This window comes from Coniophora puteana (assembly GCF_000271625.1).
Source record: "Coniophora puteana RWD-64-598 SS2 unplaced genomic scaffold CONPUscaffold_9, whole genome shotgun sequence".
NCBI lineage: Eukaryota > Fungi > Basidiomycota > Agaricomycetes > Boletales > Coniophoraceae > Coniophora > Coniophora puteana.
This window is the reverse complement of record NW_006913061.1, coordinates 1,427,247-1,452,367: the sequence shown is the minus strand read 5'-3', so window position 1 is coordinate 1,452,367 and position 25,121 is coordinate 1,427,247. Positions and strand designations below refer to the sequence as shown.

The 25,121-nt window shown below is 50.6% G+C and overlaps 9 protein-coding genes across 9 annotated transcripts; 5 read left to right on the top strand and 4 right to left on the bottom strand.

The window, feature by feature from the left end:
• Window positions 1–118: 118 nt before the first annotated feature.
• On the bottom strand, window positions 119–717 carry CONPUDRAFT_42028 (uncharacterized protein; the record flags this gene model as incomplete). Its single annotated transcript, XM_007772225.1, has 2 exons — window positions 119–205; window positions 268–717. Coding segments are annotated over 2 exons (537 nt in total), but the record flags the coding sequence as incomplete, so codon positions are not given.
• Window positions 718–889: 172 nt separating this feature from the next.
• Window positions 890–3,291, bottom strand: CONPUDRAFT_127131 (BRCA1-associated protein). Its single transcript, XM_007772709.1, has 5 exons — window positions 2,809–3,291; window positions 2,471–2,744; window positions 2,315–2,420; window positions 2,037–2,260; window positions 890–1,983 (listed from the first exon to the last, which is right to left on the bottom strand). Exons 1-5 carry the CDS (start codon window positions 3,056–3,058, stop codon window positions 1,002–1,004), a joined length of 1,836 nt encoding a protein of 611 aa, XP_007770899.1. The 5' UTR covers window positions 3,059–3,291; the 3' UTR covers window positions 890–1,001.
• A 244-nt stretch (window positions 3,292–3,535) lies between these two features.
• On the top strand, window positions 3,536–6,446 carry CONPUDRAFT_127129 (uncharacterized protein; the record flags this gene model as incomplete). Its single annotated transcript, XM_007772708.1, has 9 exons — window positions 3,536–3,708; window positions 3,762–3,832; window positions 3,892–4,012; window positions 4,061–4,147; window positions 4,201–4,317; window positions 4,374–4,439; window positions 4,517–4,908; window positions 4,975–5,220; window positions 5,278–6,446. The coding sequence occupies 9 exons, from the start codon at window positions 3,536–3,538 to the stop codon at window positions 5,379–5,381; spliced, it is 1,377 nt and encodes a 458-aa protein (XP_007770898.1). The 3' UTR covers window positions 5,382–6,446.
• A 2,478-nt stretch (window positions 6,447–8,924) lies between these two features.
• Window positions 8,925–9,695, top strand: CONPUDRAFT_155892 (uncharacterized protein; the record flags this gene model as incomplete). The annotated part of the gene is made up of 3 exons (XM_007772707.1): window positions 8,925–8,996; window positions 9,050–9,478; window positions 9,540–9,695. The coding sequence occupies 3 exons, from the start codon at window positions 8,925–8,927 to the stop codon at window positions 9,693–9,695; spliced, it is 657 nt and encodes a 218-aa protein (XP_007770897.1).
• On the top strand, window positions 9,678–10,599 carry CONPUDRAFT_83495 (uncharacterized protein). The gene has a single exon (XM_007772706.1). The coding sequence runs from the start codon at window positions 9,733–9,735 to the stop codon at window positions 9,940–9,942; it is 210 nt and encodes a 69-aa protein (XP_007770896.1). The 5' UTR covers window positions 9,678–9,732; the 3' UTR covers window positions 9,943–10,599.
• Window positions 10,600–12,131: 1,532 nt separating this feature from the next.
• On the top strand, window positions 12,132–13,879 carry CONPUDRAFT_83494 (uncharacterized protein). Its single transcript, XM_007772705.1, has 6 exons — window positions 12,132–12,319; window positions 12,374–12,474; window positions 12,532–12,819; window positions 12,869–12,964; window positions 13,019–13,447; window positions 13,505–13,879. The coding sequence occupies exons 3-6, from the start codon at window positions 12,691–12,693 to the stop codon at window positions 13,658–13,660; spliced, it is 810 nt and encodes a 269-aa protein (XP_007770895.1). The 5' UTR covers window positions 12,132–12,319; window positions 12,374–12,474; window positions 12,532–12,690; the 3' UTR covers window positions 13,661–13,879.
• Window positions 13,880–16,130: 2,251 nt separating this feature from the next.
• Window positions 16,131–16,771, top strand: CONPUDRAFT_166994 (uncharacterized protein). Its single transcript, XM_007772704.1, has 2 exons — window positions 16,131–16,295; window positions 16,357–16,771. Exons 1-2 carry the CDS (start codon window positions 16,238–16,240, stop codon window positions 16,617–16,619), a joined length of 321 nt encoding a protein of 106 aa, XP_007770894.1. The 5' UTR covers window positions 16,131–16,237; the 3' UTR covers window positions 16,620–16,771.
• Window positions 16,772–16,997: 226 nt separating this feature from the next.
• Window positions 16,998–20,119, bottom strand: CONPUDRAFT_127123 (barren). The gene is made up of 8 exons (XM_007772703.1): window positions 19,593–20,119; window positions 18,974–19,535; window positions 18,360–18,923; window positions 17,999–18,297; window positions 17,826–17,946; window positions 17,486–17,772; window positions 17,166–17,429; window positions 16,998–17,106 (listed from the first exon to the last, which is right to left on the bottom strand). Exons 1-8 carry the CDS (start codon window positions 20,040–20,042, stop codon window positions 17,071–17,073), a joined length of 2,583 nt encoding a protein of 860 aa, XP_007770893.1. The 5' UTR covers window positions 20,043–20,119; the 3' UTR covers window positions 16,998–17,070.
• Window positions 20,120–20,243: 124 nt separating this feature from the next.
• CONPUDRAFT_138364 (uncharacterized protein) lies at window positions 20,244–24,910 on the bottom strand (the record flags this gene model as incomplete). The annotated part of the gene is made up of 25 exons (XM_007772702.1): window positions 20,244–20,490; window positions 20,540–20,676; window positions 20,726–20,854; window positions 20,905–21,054; window positions 21,103–21,159; window positions 21,211–21,270; window positions 21,324–21,409; window positions 21,464–21,558; window positions 21,609–21,772; window positions 21,823–21,946; window positions 22,000–22,116; window positions 22,168–22,319; window positions 22,371–22,577; window positions 22,629–22,815; window positions 22,865–23,130; window positions 23,181–23,423; window positions 23,478–23,638; window positions 23,691–23,788; window positions 23,838–23,950; window positions 24,015–24,156; window positions 24,212–24,322; window positions 24,370–24,452; window positions 24,503–24,577; window positions 24,640–24,806; window positions 24,858–24,910. 25 exons carry the CDS (start codon window positions 24,908–24,910, stop codon window positions 20,377–20,379), a joined length of 3,291 nt encoding a protein of 1,096 aa, XP_007770892.1. The 3' UTR covers window positions 20,244–20,376.
• Between the last annotated feature and the right edge of the window lie 211 nt (window positions 24,911–25,121).

Below are 25,121 nucleotides of genomic sequence, written 5' to 3'. Positions count from 1 at the left end.
GTGCATTATCGCCATTGCTTGCACTTGGCATGAGCTGGATATTTTTGACATCGTTTTCGGGAACATCGGTGGTTTCCGGTATTGACTTGACTGCAGCTTTCGTAGGATTATCTAGCTTGGCTGTCCGCCTGGTGTCCCAGATCATGTACAGTCCGACCTCAGCAACAGCAACCAGTATTGCTGCAAGAACCGAAAGGAGCGTTCTCTGAAGAGTGAGCAAAACATGTTCAACATTGCAAAGCGAATCGATTGGCGGTGGAAACGCACCCATTCGAGCGCGAGCCCCGTCCGCTCGCTAGCCCACCACGTCGCAATACCAATGCCGATGACGCTGACGAACCCGTTCACCACATTTGAGATGGCTTTTCTGTCGTCAATCTTGCGCCTTCTCTCTGCAAGCGGATCACTAGGCGTCCATGCAGGAAACTTCTTCTCGGGTGACGTGCGTGTGCCAGCCAGTAGTGATATCATGGAATACGATGCGGGGTCGAGCGGAGGCGAATGGTTTTGCAGGGCTGCTGAGCCGGCATCGGTCCTCGACCATAACGAGACCCTACGTAGAAGGTCGTAAGGGATCGTAGGTACGTCTTTAGCTTTCTTGGAGCGTTTGCGTGATACGAGATATGGCGAGAGTTCTGAGAAGAGGTCGTCGGGAAGTACGTCACGAAGAGGTCGTAATGTCTCGAGCAAGTGAGGTTCCAAGGAGACGTTCAGGTCTTGAGTGCTATTCATGATAACTTAGGTGTAGGTGTAGTGGATGCTAGATGGTTGACTTGGCTGATACCGAGCAGGGGCGGACGTGAAGGTGGTGAAAGAATGACGTGGATATTCACGCGACATTTATGCATTCTCGACGCGTCTCTACGTAACCATTCTGACGACGTAGGCTATGGACTTCAATAGAAGGTACAACATCCAAATATTATTGTACAAGGACTTTAAAAAATACAGTCTCCCTTTGGTCTCCCTCTCCCAACTTGACAGCCATTACCTTGAAAATCCTATCGTTTCTTCGCCTTTTTCTTTTTACTCGGTGTACCTGGCGTAGGCTGTGGTAGCTCGACTGATCCTCCTGCAGCTTCTGCTTCTGCACCTCCCCCTTGCTCAATCTTGGAGTTTGCCTCCAAGAAGAACATCACATCCCGAACTTGATCCTTCAGTTCGGCGATGGTCGCTTCGCTCTCCTGCCTCTGCTTGTCCAGCTGTTCCGTCCGCTCCTTGAGCTTGCCCACATTCTTCATCAAACCCTCGCTCACGGCCCTCTCCTCCTTGAGCTCCTTTTCGAACCTACGCGCCAGCTCAGTCGCTTTTTCGGCTTTCCTTTCAGCCTTAAGCTTATCCCTGATCAACCCATCGATTTTCTCCTCATGTTCGCGGCGCTTGAGCTCTTCCCGTTGTTTGTAGTCTACTCGTTCCCTCTCCATCTCTGTGGAGAGGCGAGCCACGGACACCTGGAGCTCTTCAAGTTGCATGTTCAGATGTGAAGTCTGCTCCTCGTAGTATTGACGTTGTGAGTCCAGCTGCGAAGTCAAGAGGTAGGAATATTCGATTCCAATAGCTTCGATCTTCTCTGCGCTGAGGGAGTCAGCGTGGCTGGGCCCGAGTGTGCCGTCATCGCGGGGCAAAGCACCCATAGAAGACGCTGCGGAAGGCAGTTCGACAATTTTGCCGTCGGCCCGGTTTTGAATGAGCCGGTGCACGTAGCCGTCCCCTGCATAATCCCATACACGCTGTGTTTCAAGTTCAAGGGCATACAGATGGGTTGTCTGCTGGTAGTGAGCATGGGCGTGAGCCCGCCCATATCGGCCGCAGCCGATGTTTCCACATATGAGACATATCCACAGGTTCGTAGTTGATGCGCAGTCAGCGCATGTCGATAAGGATGTCGACGAAGGGTTGGAAAATGGTATGGGGCGTGAACTTGAACTGGACGTGCTAGGATGGGATGTCATCAAGTTCTGGGAGTATCGACATACTGGACAGCTGTTTGATGCAGTAAGTTTCACCCGGCGCGCATGCAAGCACACGAAACTCACCGACTATCGCCCCACTTTCTCAAGCATGTGCAGTGGAAAGCATGAGAACAGGGAACCGAAATCAAGCCAGTCACGGCTGCATCCATGCGCTCGAGGCAGACTGGACATGTCGGTAGCTCAAAGGTATGAGGGATTGTGCTGCCCAATCGTGACGCCGCAGTCGATAATATATCCTCGGTATCGATCTCGACTGATAGCACGCGCACGACATGGCAAGTTTCAGGCTGAAACGATAGGGTCAAATGTGGAATTGCGGTCTCGGAAGGGCGCATACATACAGCTATTGAGTTGAAAGGTTTGCCATTGTACGCTTCTATAAAGTCGGCTGCATGTGCAGGTTCTCGAAACCTCATGACGGCCATCGCGCGATTGGGGGCGAAGTCACTGAATACAGGTTGAGATGAGTCGGATTACAAGAATGGTCACCGCCGCACTGTATGATCCTAAGGTACACCAGAGAGTCTGCTGCAGGTTCCACAAACTCCAAGAAATCGGAAGGCGTCATCCAAGATGGTACAGCCAGGACGGCGAGCATCACACCGCCCTCTGAGATGGACTGGTTTACATTTGGACTCGTGTCGGTTGAGGACTGTCCATTGTGCGGTCCTTCGACCGCATCCCGGTATATGTGGACGATCCCCTCGGGCAAGTTGGTGGAACCCGCCTTGGTTCGTGCAGTTTCTACGAAACTTGCTCTGGCAGGACCCCCTGTGATTAATAGATACGTGATATGGTTAAAGCACTGAAATGTTGACCATCCTAGTCTGCTCACCTGTCTTCGTCGCGTTCTTGACCTTGCTAGCGGCCGTCGTTGCGACAGGTTTCATGTTGTCGAAGTCTGTCCAGTCGATGCGGACTGGTCCACACCTATAGTCCCTGTGCTTCGGGTTGAAAGTGGCGTTTCTACGCGCAGTTGACTTGGGAGGGTGGGACGGCAGCTGCTGAAACAGAGAGTTTGGGATAAACTGGGACGGAAACACGGTTTCCTTCTGCAGTGCGATGCGTATGTGGTACCCTCTCATTCGGATATGAAAGATGGCTGGCGTTGAGAGAGCTTAGGGGGTCGTCGACGGTGGCGATGTGCCCGCGGCGCGCGACGATTGAGAAGCGGGGGCGGAGTTGCACAGCGATCGACTGGCAGCGCGCCTCCGAATTGCGCGGATGCTGTACGGCACAAGCGCCGATCATCGACATCGGCTAAGAGAAAACATTGACATAACATTGCACGCACATCCGATAGGGCGGCTTTCTTCAGCTCACAGCGTCTGTTCGCCACTTTCTTCTTCACCTGCCAACATGCCCACTATCACTTACAACCAGCGCTTCTGCGAGGAGAGCTCCTCCTTCCTCGAGCAACCCAGGGGGTCCACTATTGCCCATCTTACGAGGCTCCTAGATGGGACTGCCAGTGAGCTTGCTCAGAACGAGGATCTCAGGTACGCCCGCTCCGCCCTGAGTGCGACACCGTGATGCTCATTGCAAACGGAGCAAGGCACGAAATGGGGCAGGGCCATCCCTCACTCTGGCCCCTTCTCCAGCAGCTATGGGAGTTTCTCTCCCAGCGCGTCTTCTCCGAGAGCGAAAAAGAAGGGCAACGCACACTTGCACTCAGTGTTGCAAGGTTCACCAGAAACATTGTCGCTAACGTACCATCCAATCAAGTTCACGCGTTGTAAGTTTTCTCGAGGGCGCGCCATTGCCCCTATCCTGATAATCTTTTTGCAGCGAGAGCGAGCCTTTCATTCGAAAGCTCATTCATAGCGCAACATCATGGTCCGTTATGCAGGACTCATCCTGTGAGTATGGGAGCCCTGGACTGCCATCGTCTTCAGCTCAAAGTTAACTCCACCTCCAGCGTTTGCGTGCACTCGGATGATGGTGCAAGCCATGTCAAACATCGTTACCGCAAATGAACAACTTTTGAACGCCATCTGGGGCACATACACAAGTCTCCCAGATGAACAATCCATCCTAGTGTCTGTGCAATTAGTCCTTTTACATCTCGGGTTCTGATGTGGCCTCAGTCGGCTATTGGCCTGTCCCGACGCCAAGATTATACTCTCCGTACTAGTATTCATAATGAACTGTGTACACGAAGACCAGCAGAGGTGGTGAGTAACCTCCTCATACTAGCGCAGCTCATCACTTAGGGATTTTTCGCTAGTGCGGCCCTCGTTAGAACACCGGCAGGTGCCCGCATCTGCATCCTGATTCTGGATCGTATGGTCGATTTGTATGATGCAGATGAGAACACCGAATGGGCTCACGCATTTGACTACGGGTGACTACCAATTCCGCTTTATTCGGTTCAGTGGAGGTCTGATACGGTCACCTGAGGTATCATCTCTTCGCCCATCTATTCAATAACGGATTTGCTTCCGAGCTATACACACGGTTATCAGTGTAAGTTTAGATTGCAATGTGCCGGCCACCTCTCCGCATCCTGTCATGCTGTATGCTGACGGAATTCGGGCACGCAGGGCCGACGAGGTCATCTCACCTCACCAGACTGTTCTGCTCAAGCTCCTGGACTCGCACTTGCAGTCTTCGCATCCTCATTCGATCCATAAGCATCTCTGCGTGACGCTGACGGCGACCTTCTTCGAACTTTCCACGTACGCGCAGGGGTCGATCGCACGCGCGCTTGGGCCACCGCCTCCGTCAGGGTCGGAGGATGATCATGCTCCTCGAGAACTCGACGTTCTGTTGCCGAAGGTCTGCGAAGCGCTGGTGCTAGTTACACAGTGCCTCGCGACGATGATACTGCACTCCGAGGCAGTCCGGATAGACAATATTTCAAACGAGGACCTGCAGCGAGACGTCAACAGTTTCCGCGATGCAACGGGGCGGTACGTTGTCGAAAACATCGTAGGTATGCGGAGCCGTCGCACGCGCAATTGCCTCGCTCAGGATGTTGATAAGACTATTTTCTCGACAGAACTTCTCCGCCGCCTAGATGCATTTTTACCGCGGATAAATTTTGGAAAGCCGGTTGATTCTCCATATGGCGGACCTCAGCTTCCTGCTGCAGCTGACCCAGCGGGCTTCGTATACCTCAAGCGCGATCTCGTCCGACTGCTCGGCGTCCTGTGTCACAACGATAGAAGAGTCCAGGATCTCGTCCGTACGTGCGGGGGCATCCCGGTTGTCATGAATATGTGTGTAATCGACGAGCGGAATCCATGTATGTGGCGCAGCGACGGTACCGCAAACGCTTCGATTGACGTGATTCATGCTGTAGATCTTCGCGAGCATGCTATATTAGCTATTCGCAATCTCACCGCAGACAATGTGGAAAACCAAAGTGTTGTCAACGAGATACAGCCTGTGCAGACGTCAACCTAATTGAAAATAGTCCAAGGATAGTGCAACTCTCCCATAGCCGTTGAAAGCACCGTTTGCTATAGTATAATTAACCCAAAGCCGGAGAGACATCGCAGATACTAATAGCTACTATACTACATTTTAATTACTCTTCCTCTTCATCATCGGAATCTATGGCTCGCTTTCGTCGAGAGCTCGAGCCGCTCTTGCGAACCTTGTACTCTTCCTCGTCTTCGCTTTCTAAATCCATACCAGCATCCTCACCAACGGCGTCTTCGTCGTCGTCATCCCTGTGTTTCCGTTTCCTATCTGATGTTTGCTGGCTAATTTTGGCGTCCAACCTATCAAGCGGATCCTCTTCCTCATCCTCGTCGCGACTCTTCTTTTTCTTAGGCCTGGGCGGCGGGGCAAAGTCGCCGTCCTCTTCCGATTCATCCGCAACGACGAAATCGTCTTCCTGATACTCCCCTGGCCCGCGCTTCTGCTCATCTACCCTTCTTTTGCGCATTCCCATGTCATCCTCGTCCTCCGAACCCTCGGCGTACTCGGGTTCATCGTCGTCCGACCAGACATCGTGGTTCGTCCGCTTGCTGCGGCCACCGCCGTATCCTGACCGCCGCCTGGATCGCCCGCCGTACCCGCCGTCGTCCGCCTTTTTTCGCGATTTTTTCGCCGACTGCCTCGCGAGCTCGGCCTGCTCGCGTGCGGGGTCCATGGTCGGCTCGGGCGCCATGCGCAGGCGCGCGACTTTATTGTGTTTCTGCCCGACTGCGCGCACGAGCATGCGGTGCGTCTCCGACTGCATTCCCGTCGGCCGGAGGGACATGAAGCCAGTGATGACGGTCTCGGCCTGGAGTACCTCGGAGCGCTTGTGCTGCGCGACGAGGTATGTGAGTCCCTGGGACCTGACACTTGAATTTGAGGGTTGGGACTGAGGTTGGGACTGGGACTGGGAGGGCTGGGAGCCACCCAGTGAGGAACGGGCGACGCCGCCGGAGGTGTCCACCTGTTGGTTGATATCGAATAGCTCTTTTCCTAGGCGAAGGCTAAGGCTTCCATCAGACCAGCGGATTACACGGCTGTTAGATTGACGTTTCTACAGGAGGAACTATGAGTTCGATTAAGCGCTTTAGTTAGACATGTGCATACCTCTTGGCCAAACTCATCCTTAACCCAACGCCAGCGAACGGTGTTTTCTACTTTGAGTTTTATCGACATGCTCTTCTCACGTACGCTTTCCATCTGAGCGTCGTCCTCGTCATGCTCAGGACCCATGTATGTGTCCGGGTGATATGGCTTTGAATCGACCCTCACGAAATTGGGCATACGGATTACCCAGTGCTGAAGAGAGAGGAATTGTGCATCAGGCGTATCCTACCGACGCTAGTATGAAGGTTCGCGTACCTCACCGCTCGAGCTCTGAGGAAGGGGTATGTCCGGGATGGCAACATCGGCTTCCCGGACCTCCTCCACCACCTCGCCGGGCTCATCTGGCTCCAAGTATTCGAGGGCCCTCCGCCGCTCTCGTTCCCCCTGAGACAGCTGGTCTGAGTCATAGGCTGATTCTGCGGGTGTCTCTACAACGCTGAAGGGGGCTGTGAGTCAAGGTGTCGGGGGCGGGAGCGCGGCATACAGCAACTGGGTGGATTTGGAGGCGCGCACCTTTCCGTCTTGGTATCTGGGCGTTCTGCACGAGCATCCTCCGCCTCGGCGTCGTTGCCGAAGAGATCATCCATTTCCTCGTCGGCATTTTCTTCGGAAGCGTCATGTCCATTTACGCTGGCGTTGGGAGTGAGATCCTCTTTGGAGTCGGTATGTGGACTTGGAGGCTGCATGGCTACGTCTTCCGAAGGGGGCAAGGTCATATTTGCACCCGTGACGACGGCTCCTTCAAAGAGCTCGGTAGACATGTTGTAGTGTGACGGGTGGTATCAGCGGATGTCCAGCTGGCGGACGAGGTGCAATGGCGAGCGCGAGCGGACAGTGGACCACGCGTATTGGACGTTGCGTTCAGACTCCGCGGCGCGTCAAAGTCTTCAGCGCCGCCAGCGGTCGCAACTCAGGGAAGTAATCCGAATTCTATATGGGTCCATGTTGTCCACCAGTCTCTCGTGTCCTAATCTTATTCTACGGCAAAGTCCTCCGTTGACCGTTCGTTGCGGACATCTGCGATGCCGTCGCTACCATAATGCGTCCATCACGATGTCTTCATTACGCAAATGACGAAATGCTCAGTGTGTCTCTTGGTGTGTCTACCACTTGAAACGCACTCGTCGTCGAGATTCGGGGCGATCCTTTTCCGGTCTTTTGGATAGGTTCTACGCAGGCATTCGATTCCCATCCCCTTCCCAGTCCACCGATGTTGCTGAAGACGGTTACGCGTTCTTGTGCCGTTCGACGTGGACCACTCTGACATTGGGACGATTATCTGCGCGATGTAACGGAACAAGATCTATATTCAGTTCCCACTTGAGCGGTTCAAGCCTCGTCGGCGGCGCCTGCGGCCAAAATAGCTTTCCTAGTGACTTAATCAGAGCTCTCCCTCCGGTATGATTCTCACAATGTCATACTTTGACTTTTCCAGAGATCCTACTATCCCCCTGCATGGTGGACGGGGTTGCGATTATTGCATTAGCAATTCCTTTACTACTAGCCCAGAGCATGGTGTAGCGGCCAGAAGTGTGGCGGTTTCAGTCCTTCTCGAAAACTACCCAGTTACGTAACCTTGTTCAGATCTGTGACAGCAACTTCCTGTACTTGTTGCTGTTTACTATTTAGACGAGCGAGCGCAGGTTGTTTCTTGCTCTCATCTAACCTGTGCCAAACTGTGATACATAAGCTAGGCTCCTAAACCCTGTGTATCACCCTCCCGACCCAGAAATACCCAGCACCTCATGTCTGACAGCAATTGGTCTCAAAACAACGTTTTCTGGCCATCTGCATTCGATGTGGAAAATGCGCCATCCTTGCATTCCGCGAACGATGCCATGGATTTAGTGAGTCATCCAGCCTCGCCATGTATGTCACTTGTCTGAACAAAAAATGGCAGTCTTCCGGGATGCCTTCATACATGGGTTCAACACCGAGTCATTCACAGCGAACCCCTCAAGTTCCCCGTATCGATACGCAATTCGCTGAGAATGAGTATGGTTCTTTGTCAGGATCCAGCAACTCACCAGACAGTGGATTTCCGAACGTGACTCCCAGCGTGGGGTATTCCCAATACATCTCACATGCCTCTCCTACCGCCACACTACAGGATGGAGTGAACGGAATGGCAAGTGTTGTGCTGTATATTTGCTGTATGCTGCAGTTTCCCTGATACCCGGTTTAGTCTCTGGCTGGCTACAGCATGCCCGTTCCGTCAGGCTTCGGCCTCGACGAGGCTAAGTTAGCTCAAGGTCTTGGACCGTGGTATGGTCTGTCCACGCAAAATATTCATGTAGCCAGTGCACCATCGACTCCGTCACCGATCGAGTTGCACTCCCCTGTACTGGTGATTATATCGGCTGTTTGGTTGTGCGGTTCTAACGAGTCGGTTTCCAGCTGGCTAGCCCATCTCCAATGAGCTCTCACTCGCCTGTATACGATCCTTACCTCTTTGATATCAACCAAGAGCCATCGCATGAACAGCAGGTAAGTTAACAGTCTTGCTGTGTTATATCATCTGAAGATGCATAATTTAGCAGGTCGTTCATAGGCAGGCGCAACGTAGACATATTAACGAGTGGAAGAGCATGCAGCACAACGCAGTCATAGTCACAGGAACAGATATCTTCATTCCACAAAAGATCTACAAGCCTCATACCGTTGCTGACCAACGTCGATATATCGAGGAGGCTGAACTCATGAGATGCGTTACTTTTGAGAATCAGCATCCCCAGGAGAGCGGTGTGCCTCTCATCGACGCACTCCGATCGAGCTGCAAGCACCTCGTCAACAAGGAAGATGCGATGTTTGATGGCGCGGGTCCGTCTGTGTCGATCCGCATCCAGTGGCCTGGCTATGCCTCCTGGACGCGTCAGATCCCCACCAAGGACTTCCGCACCCCGAAGCAACCCATCACTCGGGAGAAGCTCGCGAAGAACATTGCGAACTGCGTCAAGCGATTCATCGAGGTAAGTGTTCCTTCAAGAGATATCCAGCCAATATTCTCATCCTGCATATTACTTGCGTCAGGCGATGGAGAAGAAGCCGATGGAGGATGACGAGGACCCGAAATGGCGGGTTCATAGCAGGAATGGCATCAGGCTTGAGGATCTGATCCTCGTCAGCCTCCATCATGTCAGCCAGGGCAGCTGGCAGCCTCAGCTGAGGTTGCGTCGCCCTCTCTGATCTACAGCAACGAGCACCCACACTGCTTCTTGTTGCAATGGCTTGGGGTCCTGTCACTGCCAACGCGGTGCGGGACTCGAAGACAGCACGGCCACAAAGACTTCTTGCTTCATTACCGTCTCTCCTTCGTTTCTTGACGTATCAATTCCAGCATACCACCATCCTCGTTCTTGAGCCGGACTTTTACGGCACACGCTCTCCCCTCAGTCTTTTGGCTTTCTGTCTTCGATCTCACCCTCGTTATTGATAACATCAACTAGCACCAGCATCGACGCCGTCCACCACCCGCTACCTCCCAAGGAGATAACTGCGGCTTCGTCGTTTTGATGTTCGTCACTGCCTAGCTCGATGCCCCAGCAACAAGCTTTAGCACGCCCAGGCTTGGCGTTGTTTTTGCATGTTCCTTACGGGCCTGGGCAGCGCGTGCTGGAGTATACCACCTCCCTCAGGTTCCTGTCTCCGACACGTTTCAGTCAGATTTACCTGCGATTTTTCTTGCAAACTTGGTTCACCCACTTGATACACTCTTTCTTTGTGGACCACCTGAGCCAGTATTGCCTCACGGTGTTTCCCTTTTTATGGGCCATATCTAGGACTGTTCTTGCATTACAATTTACGCCTTCATTTCCTCTTTCAGACTAGAGTCATAGCATTCCTAAAAGGCTCTTACCAAGCTCTTACACTCTCATTTTTGTAAACTGTTTTCGTGAACTTTCTCTGAACTTTCTGCATTGAAATTGCTGTCTGCTGTCGTGGGTTTGGTCGAAGTATGTAGTATCTCTTTTGCTCTCCCTGACTTTGCTGTGTCCCTTTTGCTCGTCTTTCTCAACAAGTTTTGTATTGAAGGACCAATGTACAAGCGCCTGTATTTTTTTGTGAACGAATAAATGTGTCTGTTTTCTTGTCCCTACATGCGACCCACCTGTTGTATACCCCTGAATATCTCCATCTACGCGTGCTATCGGAATACACCGAATACGCGATTCGCTCAGTGCTCATGATCGTGACGCGACCTGTCTTTACACTGACCTTGTCACAGGGTTTTCAAGAAGATGGTTTGGACGTAAGTAAAAGGAAACGATCAAATGGAGACCGTATCAAGATCAGATCAGGGCGTGTTACTTCTGCCTGAACTGCTGTCTTAGTCTGGTGGACTTCATCCATACTAAAGCCTATTTAGTCAAGATAAAACGAACCGCGAAACTTGCCACGAAACGCTCATGACGTATGCCCTGCCAGTACCTCGATTGAAGAATTTCGGGTCTGAATCTCAGGCATAGAAGTCTTTACTTTCAAAGCTCCTACGTCTCCCACACGATGAAAAGTAATTGATGCAAAATTTGCACTACCGGTACCTAAATCGATTGGTTTGCAGCAAAATGATGTAAATCAGATTTGGATACCTGATAGAGCAATGCGAATTTTGTGACTTCGCGGCGTGGAGCGCGATTGTGGCATCGGCTGTGCTGATGGGCATCGATGACTAAGCGTAGATACTTATGACGCACTCGAGTTCTCCCTTCTTCCGCGTCCCACCTCCATCGTTACCTTTCCGTCCCCTTCCCGTTCCATCAGTCACCATCACTTCCGTGCCCGTACATTGTGCCGAAGCACTCTTCAAACCGTAATGGTAAGTGCTCTGCTCTCGCTGCCTGCCTGATGCATGTGCTGACGCTACACTCTCCCTGTCTTAGAACATTTTGCGACTGCCGCACTAAAGTAAGCACCCCATACTTTACTTGACATATGTGCCCTGCCCCGTCTTTAATAGTACTACCAACATGCTGTTGGTGCCTTATCCGTCCCCTCCTCGGTCTATCCTACCTCTCACCTCTCCCTGTTCCCCCTTTTCGCCACCTTCCCAGGGCATTATGTGTTACCCATGCCATGGTGTACTGTACATAGAACCACACCATCCCTGTATTGTAGTCATTGCCTCAATATATTGCCGTGTGCTCGATTTACACTGCGTGAACGCGTGAATACCGGTTGATCAATATCCAAGGGTAAGGGGTCTATGCTAGCTAATTTGCACTAAAATGCGGCAAATTTTGCACTTTGGGTACCCAAAATCGATAAGCAAAATCTTAACTTTTCCCGGCAAAATTTGCAACTCGGTTTATAGCAAAAATTGCATTACTGTAAGCAAAAATTACACTGAAAGGATGCAATTTTCACGCATAAATAGTGCAAATGAGTAGTGCAAAATTCACATCATCCAAACCCTACAGTGCCATTTAACAAGTGAACTGCTTTCCAGGAAAACTGATCAAGCAGGTCCAAAAGTATTGCATCAAGATCACATCCGGTGCAGGGGCGCTACAAGACAGTAGGAATGCGACTCAGTGGAGCTCGATGTGGCTAGTCATCAACGGTTTATAAACCTTGGTCGCACAAGCGCTTGGGGCGTTCGCACTTATCTCATCTCACCACCATCGAACCTTCGCTGGACTGTGGTACATAAGCCGGTGACTTTCAAACCCTGTGTATCACCCTCCAATTACCAGCACCTCATGTCGGATATCAACTGGCCTCAAGACAATATTTTCTCGCCATCTTCGTTTGACGTGGAAGATGCGCCGCCCATGGATTCCCTGAACGATACTGCCAACACTTTGGATTTAGTGAGTAATGCAGCTTGCCATGTATGTCGTTTTTCTGACCATAACAATTGTCAGCCTTCTGGGATACATTCGTATACAAGGTTTATGCCGAGTCATTCAAGTTCGCAGCGAAACCCTCAGGTTCCCCGCATCGACATCCATTTTGCTGACAATGAGTACGGTTCTTTCAAGTTATCGGGGTCCAGCAACTCACCGGATAGTGGATTTCCCAGTGTTACAGTCATTCCTAGCGTAACGCATTTTCAAAGCATCTCTCATGTCTCTTCGACAGCCACACTGCAGGCCGGTGTAAGCGGAATGGCAAGTGTCGTGCTGTATATTTGCTGCAAATTTGCTGTAAGCTTCTATGTCACTGACGTCCATTCCAGCCCATGGGTAACTACAGCATGCTCACCTCCTCGGCACCCGCAGCGCCCTTCGGCTATGCAGAGGCGAAGCCAATTCAAGGTCTCGTATCATCGTATGGTTTGCACCCAATCGACGTGCGTTTCCCAATAATGGTGAATATACAGGTTGCTTGCCTACATGTTTCTGATGAGTCAGTCTCAGCTGGCTAGTCCGTCTTCACGAATCTCTCACTCGCACTCACCTGCATGCGAGTCTTATAACTTCGATCCCGACCAGCAATCGTCGCATGAGCAGCACGTAAGTTGCGGATTTAACTACATATCATAATGACTGAAGATGCGTCTTCGACAGGTCGGTCATCGGCGCGCTCGCCGCAGGCATATCGAGGAGTGGAAAAGTATACAAGACACCACTATCATGGCCACGGGGACATCGATTTTTATTCCACAGAAGATCTATAAACCTCACACTGTCGCCGACCAGCGTCGGTGCATCGAAGAGGCTGAGCTCATGGGATACATCGCCTTCGAGAACCAGCATCCCCGGGAGTCAGGAGTGCCTCTTATCGATGCACTGCGTTCCAGCTGCAAACATCTGATTGACAAAGAAGATGTAGTGTTCGAAGGCGAAGGACCGTCTGTGTCGATCCGCATCCAGTGGCCTGGCTATGCCTCCTGGACGCGTCAGATTCCTACCAAGGACTTCCGCACCCCGAAGCAACCCATCACTCGGGAGAAGCTCGCGAAGAACATTGCGAACTGCGTCAAGCGATTCATCGAGGTATGTTTTGGAGGGGTTTCCAGCCTTTATTCTCAGCTTACGTATTACTTCCGCCAGGGAATGGAGAAGAAGCCGATGGAGGATGACGAGGACCCGAAATGGCGGGTTGGCGGTAGAAACAGCATCAAGCTTGAGGATCTTATCCTCGTCAGCGTCCATCATGTCAGCCAGGGAAGCTGGCAGCCTCAGTTGAGAATGCGCCGTCCTCTCTAATCCACTGCAACGGCCAAGGCAGCGGCACAGGATTAGCTGCGCTTTTCTTTGTGTGCAAACTTGAGATTTGCTTTGCCCGGTACTAATTTTGCTACTTTCTTTGTAAGTTTGACCGTTTGCTTTGAGAAGGCTTAGGGAGATATAGTACTTAATGATGTTAAGTTGCATGACTGGCGGTGTAAATATGTTTCCAAATTTATGTGGCTTTATAACATCTGCAATACGAATTGCCGGCAGGTCGACTGTGAGTCTACCGAATTGGCGCTTAATATCGTACTTTAAGCCGCACTTGAAATTTTCGAAGTTTTGGTAATTCACCTACTCTCGGAAAATGCCGAATGCACTTTATGCTCCGCTCCAGCGTATTGTGTGGGTTGCACCTCGACCCCTACCGTCGACTTACCACCTCATCAGCGACACAAGTCATTCGACTAGGAAAGAATACAACATGCGCACGCTTGTATGGCGTGTGTTCATCCCCATTAGAATCAAGACCGCTGGCCCAAGCTGGAATTGTCGGCAAAGGGAGCCAGCACCTGCAGTGACCCTCTGCCTTCCGGCTTCAGCTTGGTGCAGCGCGTTTGATTATTGTGTTTCCTTTCGACCTTCTGAACGCCTCGGCTTTCCTCGCATGCATTCGCCGCGTACCGACCCGCCAACAGCTTAGACTCAGACAAGTCTGCGGCTTAATGGCGCATGACGAGAGTCGAGACCTTCATGCTCTTGCTAAGCTCTCTTTTCCCCTTGCAACACTACCAAACTATGGCAGCATTATGATGCCGCCAACGATGACAACAGCACGCTACCGCTCGCTAAGGTGGAAATTAAGCAAGAATGCAACATGTCAGCATCGTGCAAACTATGTCCTTATACTGAGTCATCCAGCCCATGCACGTCTCGGCGCAGATCATTATTTTGGGGCTTTTGTATCAATTGTCTCAACACGATTGTCAGCCCTCCGAATACTGGCTCTATCGTTTCATGTGTTGCAGGAATCACTGCATGATCCATGGAGTCCTATGTGGCTAATCCTTTGATCTCAAGCACCAAAGCACTTGTCTTTAGAACAACGTAAAACTCATGTCGCTTATTCGATCACCGCTAACATAGTCAATATTTTCGACTTCTCACGGGCGAAGCATCGGCTATGCCCTCACTCTGGTTCCTGACGTCCACCATTGCAATGTATCAAAGCATGTTGGCAACACATACAATGCATCTTGCCTACCAGCTTGATGTATCGCCAGCATCCGGGCTGAGTAGCAAACATTATGAGTGTTACCAGTGTCTTAGACAAGCTTGGTGTCAAGGTGAGAGTGCTTTCCTGTGGATTGTTTCGTATCCGCGTAGTAAAGAGTGCATCCGCACTGCTGGCTTTTCTCAACATGTCATGGTGTATTATTCCACATACGTCTGTGAGCGGGTATAACCAGCCCATGGGGTACCCTTTCGGTAATTTCGAGATAGGCTCTGACATAGGCTCGGATTTCCTGGACGGAGGGTAATCTGCACATATGAACATGTTCTAACGTTGGTGAGCTCAGCAACGCTCTCAACTCATTCCCATTTCGTAGTGTTCTACGATATAAGGTATTATCCAAGCTTGGCGCGTTGTTGACCACCTAAAGCCGTGTTCCCTTCGTCTCAAACTTGAGACTGACGCATCCCAGTAGCTCATTTCACGATTCTTGAGAAGAAGTATGAAATGACACCAGAGAACCTTGTCGTAGGTGCAATCCCTTTGGAATTTATCAGCTCATCCAGGCTTTAGGTAAGCTATTGTTTAGCTAGTCGTGAAGTCCGATGACTTGCAGGTGCTCGTTGTAAATCGTTGAAAGTGGGAGTACAGGTGGCATATGCGTTTAAGGTCGGTTGTATTGCATAGAAGGCACAACATTTGCTACTAGAACAAGCGAGACGATTCGGGCCCGACACTCCTACTTATTACCAACTTAGTGCCACCAACCAGAGCCGCAGCCAAAAGGTGTTCCAGTAGGATGCTACGCAGCAGATACATACCATCGTCTTTGTCCCTGTTGCGTCACAATTGCGAGGAGCTGGCTAATGAAAACTGGAGGTTTCAGCACCAGAGTACAGTAATGCCGACGGAGACAAGCGCCGGAGTTGGACACTGGACAGGGCCAGGCACAAGTGAGTTGCAAAGTACCAGCCAAATCGGGAATGAAGACTAGCGAAAATGGCACAAAGGAGAACAACGCGACTATCATTTGGAGGCTGGGGTCAGTCGGTCGATCATACCCTCACGTTGTCCGACTTGAGCCGCACTCTACGCGGTCTTGTACCATACCACTGTTTAAGCCAATGGCTTATTGACTAACGGGAACACGAGGACTCACGTTCTTGTTATCCCAAGTACAAGTCCTCACAGAACAATGGTCCCGTTTCATGCCTGAGCATACATAAAGCTTGTGCGCTGCTGCACTCAAGTCAGTACTCAGTCTACACTCCAGCAGCTTCCCGCAGCAGCAGTCTCTCGCTGTCTCTTCCCTTTCTTTTCGAGCTCGCTCTCTCCTCTGTATCCATAAAGTTTTGTATCAAGCATCCCTCGAATCCATCATGAACCACGGATCTGTCGCAATTGCCATTGTCCAACACCAAGTCGTCGTTGTCCAAGGTAGGCTTTCTTTTCAAGTATCCTTCAAGTGAATATTCACACTAACTGTATGCTTTTCTAGCCGCACGCGATCACAGCTGCCGCGATAACTGGCTCGACGTATACACCTACACGCCGTTTGGCGACCACCTTTTCTTGGCATCTTGTGTCCCGCGGGCGCGCATTGCACCTTCGGACATCCTCGCTGTCTTCCCCTTCCCTTCGGAGACAATCGACATGATTGAGTTGCCCGACAAGGCCTACGAAGATTACTTGGCGCTTAGTGCCAAACACCAGAAGCAGAAGGAATCCCTGTGGAAGTCGCTCAAGACCAGGCTCCGTTAGATGCTCTCCCCATATTCCTAATCTCATGCGACTATATGCTTGTTCTTCTCACCCACGATACATGCCCTTTTCATAGACGACCTTTACGACGCGTTAGAGACGCGCAAATTTCTGTACCGCGTCCCGAATTTCTTCGGATTGGTAGATACCCCCATCCACTGTAGCCTTAGTATCACATGTAACATTACCATTTACTCTTAGAGATCTTAAGCTCTTTTATGGTTCCACCTCAGCTTTTTGCTGCCTTCTATCCGATGAAGGCGCTAGGATTCGTCCAAATCACCCGCGCGGAATAATTTACAACAAAAAGAGAATCGACAAGATATGGTACAGGTACATCAAAAGCAAGAAGTGATCAAGATCAACATAGGGTAAAAGGTTGAGATTAAACTATCTTGTCCACTATCATAGAAACGATGGAAAAGTCATGATGTCGCTACGACTGATAAAATTATGCCGAACGTGTGGCGTTCGGGTCTCTATATATCTGTCACGAGCCAAGTGTCAGTTAAACCTCTCAGGAATTGTGGCGAATGTGGTACAAACCTGTAGGCCCCATATATCACCAATGTTCTTCCGGTCCTCGTGGGACTCATCTTCCTCCTCTTCCTCTTCATCGTCGGGGATTGGTTCATTCGTCCTGATCTTTAGGCCTTGTTCGTTGGCAAGGTGGAGAAGACAAATGAAACAAAAGCTGGTGCTGATTTCTTCCATCTTGTCCTTGGGATACGATTGCTGCAAAGACGAGATGACGTTGTCGAATGTTCGTGCTTCAGTAGGGTCTGTAGCCTCCGGGTCATCGTCCACATCCTATAAAAGGACAGTCAGTCAGTTCTAGAACGTCTATACTATTCGAGTATACGAACCATGTCATCCTCATCCTCATCTTCTTCTTTCTTTTCGGCCAGCTTGATGTCCAAGCCCTTCCAGATGTTCTCCTTGAGCTTACGAACATCGACCCGCTTGGCGCGCTTCGCATAATTGACAGTTTCTGGCCGTACTCGCCGTATTCGGCCTGCGGTTGCAGCAAGTAGATCTTGTTCACCGGCGTCCTCGACGGCAGGAGCATCGCCCTCGTAAATGTCGTCAAAGCCGGGTCCATCATCGTAATCATCCTGGAGGAACTGGGTGTTGAAAGGAGCTACGTCGCCAGCTATGAGAACAGCGATGAGCCAAAGGGGGGTTATGAACTAGGAGACTACACACTTTCGTCGCCCTCCGGTACTCGTCCAGCAGCCTCATCAGCTGCCGTTTGGGCCCAGAATTTCTCGTCAATTTCACCGTCGCCGTTCTCATTATATCGAACACGTTGACCACGCATTTTGAGCTTCAAGAAGACGTCAGTGAAATATCCTGACCAATACATACAGCGCACATACAGAAAATTTGGGCTTGAGGAATAGCGTAACAAGTTGCGTACTTGCGAAGTGCATGTCATCGGGCAAGGTATGTTCGTCCCGCTTCTCATCCTTGGATTTTTTGCCTCGACCACCTTTCTTCGAGGAAGTTCTTGATGAGCCATAGTTAGGTAGAGTAATGCCAGCGCCACGCGTTACAGGAGCAAAGAGCTCCTTCGCGGTCGCCTTGATGTCCTTTTCGGCGGGAGTGAGAAAATCAATCTTAAAAGCCTCCTTCTTTTCTCGCCGAGGCTTGGCAGCAGTACCCTCGGGTGCTTCGGCTGGTGGGGACCAACCATGAATTTCAAGCTGGCTTGACTCAAGCGGCAGAAAAGAAACTCACGTTTTTTGATGACTTTCCGGAGTTTCCAGTGTTCCGGGCCTGCCCAGTTCTTGAGCAAGTTGGCGTCGAAGTAACCTGCCATCCCCCCGTCATCGGCATCCGTCATAGCCAGAATCAAATCTCGCTCGTTGGGTGCAGCACGACGAGGATCAAATGGTACAAAGCCACCAGGGCGTGCATCTGTTTGCTGGGTAACTTCGGCATCTGGTGAACCTTCCTCACCGCCACCATAGTCGTCACCACCTCCAAACCCGCCGTCCCAATCGTTGTCGGCCGCCTGATCACCTTGGAAGAAGTCTTCTTCTACTGGTGGCGGTTCGGCGGCCCCCATAGTGTCGATATCCATGGGGGCATCACCGCCGCCAGCGCTGCCTGCACTTGCTCCACCGTAACGATCGAATGTTATTTGCTCGTTGTCATCATCATCATCGTCGAATGCATGTTGTGAGTTCTCAGCATAAAGAGATTGTTCGAGAGGAGTGTTAGCTTGAGAGAACGAGAAGCCAGTTATTGAATGCGTGATTTCCTTGTCCTCGAGGTCGTCCAAGTCAGGCAGGAAGTGCTCTGAGAAGCGCGAGTGAGAATCATAAAGGCGCTTGTGATGTAGCACTCACGTCGCAGGTACGAGAGGTCAACGTCCTCTTCGGGCTCCTGTTCGTCTTCTTCGTCTTCTGCGACGCGACCCATCGCGTCACTGGCATCGAAGACAACTCGAAGCCCACCACTCGACCCCATACCTAGACTGAGGTGGTTCATAAGAAGGCCTTGTGCTCCGCCCTCGTCGAAGTCGGCGCAAGTCTTGCGGAACAAGGGATCGACCTTGAACTCGGTGTCCACCTTCTTCTTCAGCTGAGACACATCTTTTGCCAATGTAGCTTCGTGACGATGCGTTTTCTTGCGCTTCTTCGCCTGAGAGGGGTCCTGTCCGTCCGGGTTGTCTGATGTGGGCTCGTCCTCCTCCTCGGCAGCTCCGCCCTCGTTCGCCAGATTGCTAAGGAGCTTTCCCGTCTCGGTTCCGACGCTATCCACGCGATTCGTCCAGATTTTGACACACCCGTCTAGTGTAGCAGACGCTCGCTGGAAGTTGATTGACTTGTCGCCGTCGTTGCGCATGAGGGACAGGTCATGGAAGTAGTCGATGAGAGCGACATTCCATGCGTTGCCTGCATTGATTTTCTACAAACCAGAAGTAATTCATCAGCTGAAAAGGCAAACAAGCACTAAAACGCGTACGTTATCAGTGACTAGCTTCATCCATTCGTCAAAGTTGATTGCCATCACGTCGTGAGGGACATTGATAACAGGAGGCTGAGGGGCGGCGACAGCATTAAGCTGCTGCTGTCGTTGCTTCATTTGCGCTGCACGAGAGCTTTCCGGTTGATCCTGAGCCATGGTGTCGCCTTCCGACGAAGGGCCCGCGAGTGACCCCTCGAGACCAGAAGGTTTAACACTCTTCCTTCGCCGTCGTTTCTCTGCCGCATCATCATTGATGTTGACTGTCTGAAGAGGTTGTCTGGTGTCCGGTTCATACGATCCATCGTCACCGCCGACAAATCGTTCGCTGAGACGCTTCTTGAGATTAGGACGCGTTGTACGAGGAGTCTCCGCCTCGGTGTCTTCTCCCGAATCCGAATAGTAATTGACCGCGCTTTCGGCGATTCTGGCATGTCTCTGTTGGACCATGGTTGAAAAGTTATGTTCCAAGCCGCTCCGCGAGAGTTGTTTAGCTGGGGGTGCGTTGGCAACTTGGCAAGGACGGGACGCGTGCTGGTCGTCGTTGACGTTCAACAAAGGTGTATTTCCAAGAACTCTGTTCACGTGATCTGATCGCGACGCGTCCCTAGTCATGTTAGAATGAAGTGATTGTTGGAGTGAGTTTAGGTGGTGAAACTGAAGGAGCACCTCGTTATTAATGTTGTAGTAGAATACATCTGAATCCGTAAAAGTACAAAGTCCAAACCAATGAAATAAACAAAAGCGCATGGAACTCCTGTAACTCCCGTAAGTTACCACTCGATTACCACAGGTCTTCGTCAAATCGCTCTAGGACAGCGTTTGCGTCCTCGACGTCTTTCTGAGCCTTTTTCCTCATGTAGAAGATTGGACAATCCTTGCTCGAGCAGAGCACGTCCTATATGGTAGTTGAGTAATCAAGCTCTAATAAAAAGGCTGTCGCTTACTTGATGCAGGGATCCTTGACACCGCTGACACTGAGTCCACAAACGAGAAAACCGTACTTGTGATTGTGATGCTTGCATGATTTGCTTCTGGTACAATTCGCCGATGCGGGGTCGGCAGTTGTTGCAGACAGCACCGTCTGGACAGTATCGTCAGTTAATGTTTATTATCGTGTGATTGATACGTACTCTTCACACTGTTGTTGGGTCTCAGCTGTGTTTTACATCCTAGACATGTCACAGTTTTGACAGCGAATTTCATGAGGCCGCCAACGCTTGGCGTGGCTATCTGAATAGTTCTTGTATGTTCACCAGCCACTTGAAAGAATCAGTCTCGCCTCGGCGTATTGGGTAAAGATGGGGCTCACAAAGTGAGTTTGCTTTCTCCCCAAGAATGGGCTCGAAAATTCTCATAAGAGGCTTCGAAAGCTGATTTTCCAGGTAGTACTTGGTATCAATGGGAATGTTGTTCTCCAAAACGAACAAGGGATCTTCAGACTTCTCATATGCAGCAGCACCTAATACAAAATCAACGAAAAGCTTTTTATCAGAGAAATTAAACATACCTTTCATTCCCTTAATGATGACATAGGCGACACGATCTCCGAGAGCAGGTGCGGAACCTAGAACAGCATCGTCAGGTGTTGTATGTTAAAGATGAACAAGATACATACCCGCGTCTCGTTGTCTCATACGCTCCGCTAGCTCAACATGAGCTTGCTTTGCGGCATAATCTTCACAAGTAGTGAGCGAACCCTGCGGTGAAAATAGCATGGAAAGGGCATACCAGCCTTAGCCAACGCTTTTGTGATGACAAGCTGAGACATGTCGACCTTGTTCAGCAGAAGGTCTGATATCATCTTCTTGGTATAGCTTCGAAGCTATGAGCATATCCGATCCTGAAGATATATTGTAAGAGCGACGCACTCTTCTGCTCCTTTGACATCTCGGTCAATAAGCATCTTGTGGAGACAAGTCTCGATAACCGTAGAGACCAGTCGACAATTATCACGTCGAACAGTCTGAATTTGTCTGTCAATCACAACGCAACGACTTGCGTGACACGACGCACCTCGATACCTTTAGAGTCCATCTTATCATATTTCTCGGGTTTCGTCCAATAGAGTCCAGCATATCGTTTCTTGCTGATCAGCAAATAGGGAAAGTAGACCTTCTCGAATTCCAGTTTAATGGGCTTTATAAACTTAGCTGTCACGAAGTCGGCAGCTTGGGCTCCTGTATGGCCATTACAAAACAACGAAACTTATGTTGTGGAGGATGCTCACCCATGGCCATAACTTCTCTGAGGTCGGAGGGGCCAAATTTTACCATGACAGAATCAGTATCACCGTAGATGACTTCTGCATTGTGTGCGTGGCCGTTTGCGATGCAGAACTCGGCTTCGACTTCCTACAATATTAAATGAGATTCCTCGAAATGAAGTCGTAATAAGCTGCACAAACCTGTTTCGTCTTCTCAATCATTTGTCGACCATACGAAGTCGTACTGGATGAGATTGGCAAACAAGGAAGTTTTCCGATGGTCGCTCCCGTAAACCCGTACACAGAGTTGGCGCTGATCTATGCAAACTGAGAGAAATATGGTTTTTACGTGAGGGACGGTAAACCGACCTTCAAGGCAAGCTGCCTGCCATCCAACACGGCGCGCTTGAAAGTATCTGTTTCTTTCTTCAGATCAGCCTTAGCTCGCTTTCGGGCACCGATCAGGTCTTCCAGAATACTGGGAAGTAGACCTTTGCGCATCTTTGCGGTCGCGAAGAAGTCTGGTGATGCACTATCAACGAAAGTGCCCACCAAGAAGATGTAGGGCGTACCGTTGTTTGGTGTCTGAATGTAGTCAACGTCTTTGACGAGCTCTAGTCGGTCAATGGTCTTTTTATCCAGGAGGGTCGTATAGCATAAGTTGTGAGCCATCATGATAGAGGGATACAAGGAGCTGAAATCCAGCGTCGCAATGGGTGCATCGTAGTAGCCCTTTTTGGGTTCAATGACGGTGGCACCTTCGTACTGTTCGTCGCTGCCTACGTAAAATTGTCAAGGGTCTCCTTCATGAGATGGGAAAGTGATAGTACCTTCACCCTTGAAGGCCGGAATCGCATACCCCTCTTCATTGGCTCGGCGGTACAACTGAGACAACACCTTGATGGATTGACCACGGCTTAGAAGATAATTGAAAGGTACTCCAGTGACACGAGCCATCTCGATGTAGTTGACGAAGCACATGAGCTTATCCATGAGACGTTGTGGAAGATAAGCATCCTGAAAACCTCGTCAGAGATATTCAAGGAAAGACATTGCAACGGCCAACCTTCAAACAATAGACGGCGAGACGGCGACGAGATTCCGGACCACCGTTCTGCAGTTCGGTGATGACGGAATGATGCACGTCTTCCTTCTGTTCACCTAGGAACTGGGCACAGACAGAGTTGAGGGTGTAACTTCGTAGTTTGTGCTCCCGCTGCATGAATTGCAGCACATCGAGTTGCAGACGACCGTGAATCAACGCCTCCTTCGAATCCCGCTGCCCGAATGCTTTTGAAGAGAAATGCGTGTCCTTGATCGCGGCCGCCCAACCTAAGAACGTTATAGCAATATGGTCTTGCATGTTGTATGAGGGTTAATACCTTTCATGCGTCCAAATTGGGGGAATTGCTTGGCTCCCAAATGCTTCGCCCGGTCGAACAAGTAAGGAAAATCGAAATTTGAAATGTTATACCCAATGATGACATCGGGGTCGACCTCAGCAATAAACTGTGACCAGGCGTTGAGCATCTCCGCTTCATCGTTGAAGGACATCACTTGAGAGCCAACGATATGGGAACATGTGTTGAGGGTGAAGATGTTGCGGATGAATGGCTGGCTTTCGCCTGCGTTCACGGTGAGCGACCCGTGTTAACATGGCGGCGATACAGACAAATTACCTTGGATCGTTACCATGTTCGCGATCTGGATGACTGGGTCTACCTGCGCTTCAGGAAAGATACCCTTTCGACCTGCGCACTCGATATCGAAACTGAGGACACGCAGGGGAGCAATGGTCTGCCATTTCCCGTCAGGAGGATGAGATATGAAAGAATCGTGTCTAACAAGGCGTTAGCATAGCTGCTACTGATCGGACGAGAACTAGACCCTACCGCGTGGTCAGTTCCAGTTGGCAAGTCGATTTCTTGTCCTTTTGTGGCACAAGCTTGTATTTCCCTGCTGGTATTTCAATCCAGTTCATGCCCACAACCTTAACAAACATCAATGAATGGCAACACCACGACAAACGCTGGACGTACTTTGGTATCGATCATAAACCGGAGCACATAAGCAACATTACTCTCGAACGTCGGATAAACCTCCCCAGCCGCGAACAGGTCTCGAAACTGACATTCGCCCCTTTCGAACAAGCGTAATCATTCGATGGAAAATAAAAAATTAGCCTTGATTTCAATGAGCCTAGATTAACCACGTATCTCGGACTTTAGGAACTGCCTTGGGCTCTAACGTGAAAATCTTGAGGAAGGATACCCAGTCGTCTCCTCTGAAGCCCCAGAGACTTCGCCGTTGTACGGGTTCAATTCGCATTACTGCATCAGGTTCCTGGCCAACTAGACGCTGCATCCATGCACATACTTAGCCAAAAACTATGCATAACGATATCTCAACGCACATTCAGCTCATCCTTAAAGGCGTCGATGTCATCATTTGTGAAGCCTCGCGGAGCAGGGATGTAGAAGTAAGGCGCAAAATGGGTAATGGTCGCACAGACACTATGGCCGCCCTATAATCTCTATTAGTCGCACAAAGATGTGCACCAGGGGATCTCACCTCAGTGACACCATACATCCTCAGTCCAACGGTGCCATTTGAACGGTCGTGGAAGCCCTCCTCAACGTCTAACTGCTGGAAAACTGGGGTCAATGAGCCAAGCATCTAAAGACGTCGTTCAGGCTGGGCTGACCAATAGTGTCTTTGCTTTCGTTGATAGGCGGGAGCTGTGGGCGTGCCCAGCAATCAGCCCCACCTTCAGCAGCGGCTAAAGAAATATCATGGTACGGGTTCAGTATTTTTTCGTGGTGTCTGTTCGAGATCGCGCACCTGAGCCCTTCTTCGTCTCCTGAAGGCGCTGTAGCACATCAGCGAATGACGACTGTGCTGGGACCTTGCTCTGAGTATGCGGCTGCGACTGAGAAGGCGTGGTCGTCGGAATAGGCTCAACCTTGCGTCGTTTGGATGTCGGTTCGGACTCGCCATCGGGCTTGGTCCTAAGGAGAGTCAGGTGTTGTCGCACAGGACTACCATTCAAAGGGACGTACCGTGTCCGGGCCAGAGGCTGGTTTTCGCGCGCAGACAATACTGAGGGTGCCATGAGCAGACAAATGTACTGAAGAGGTCCTAGCAAAGACACAGCAATGTTCTGTGCACGTCACACAGAAGTAGAGATGTAATCTTTACTTGAGTTTGATGAAAAAGGTGCTGGGGCAGACAAGCGTATTGTCGAAGGCTTGTCGTAGCGCGTCGTAACTTAATATGATGGACGCGGCGCGGTCACGTCGAAAACGCGTATGCTCCTATTTGTG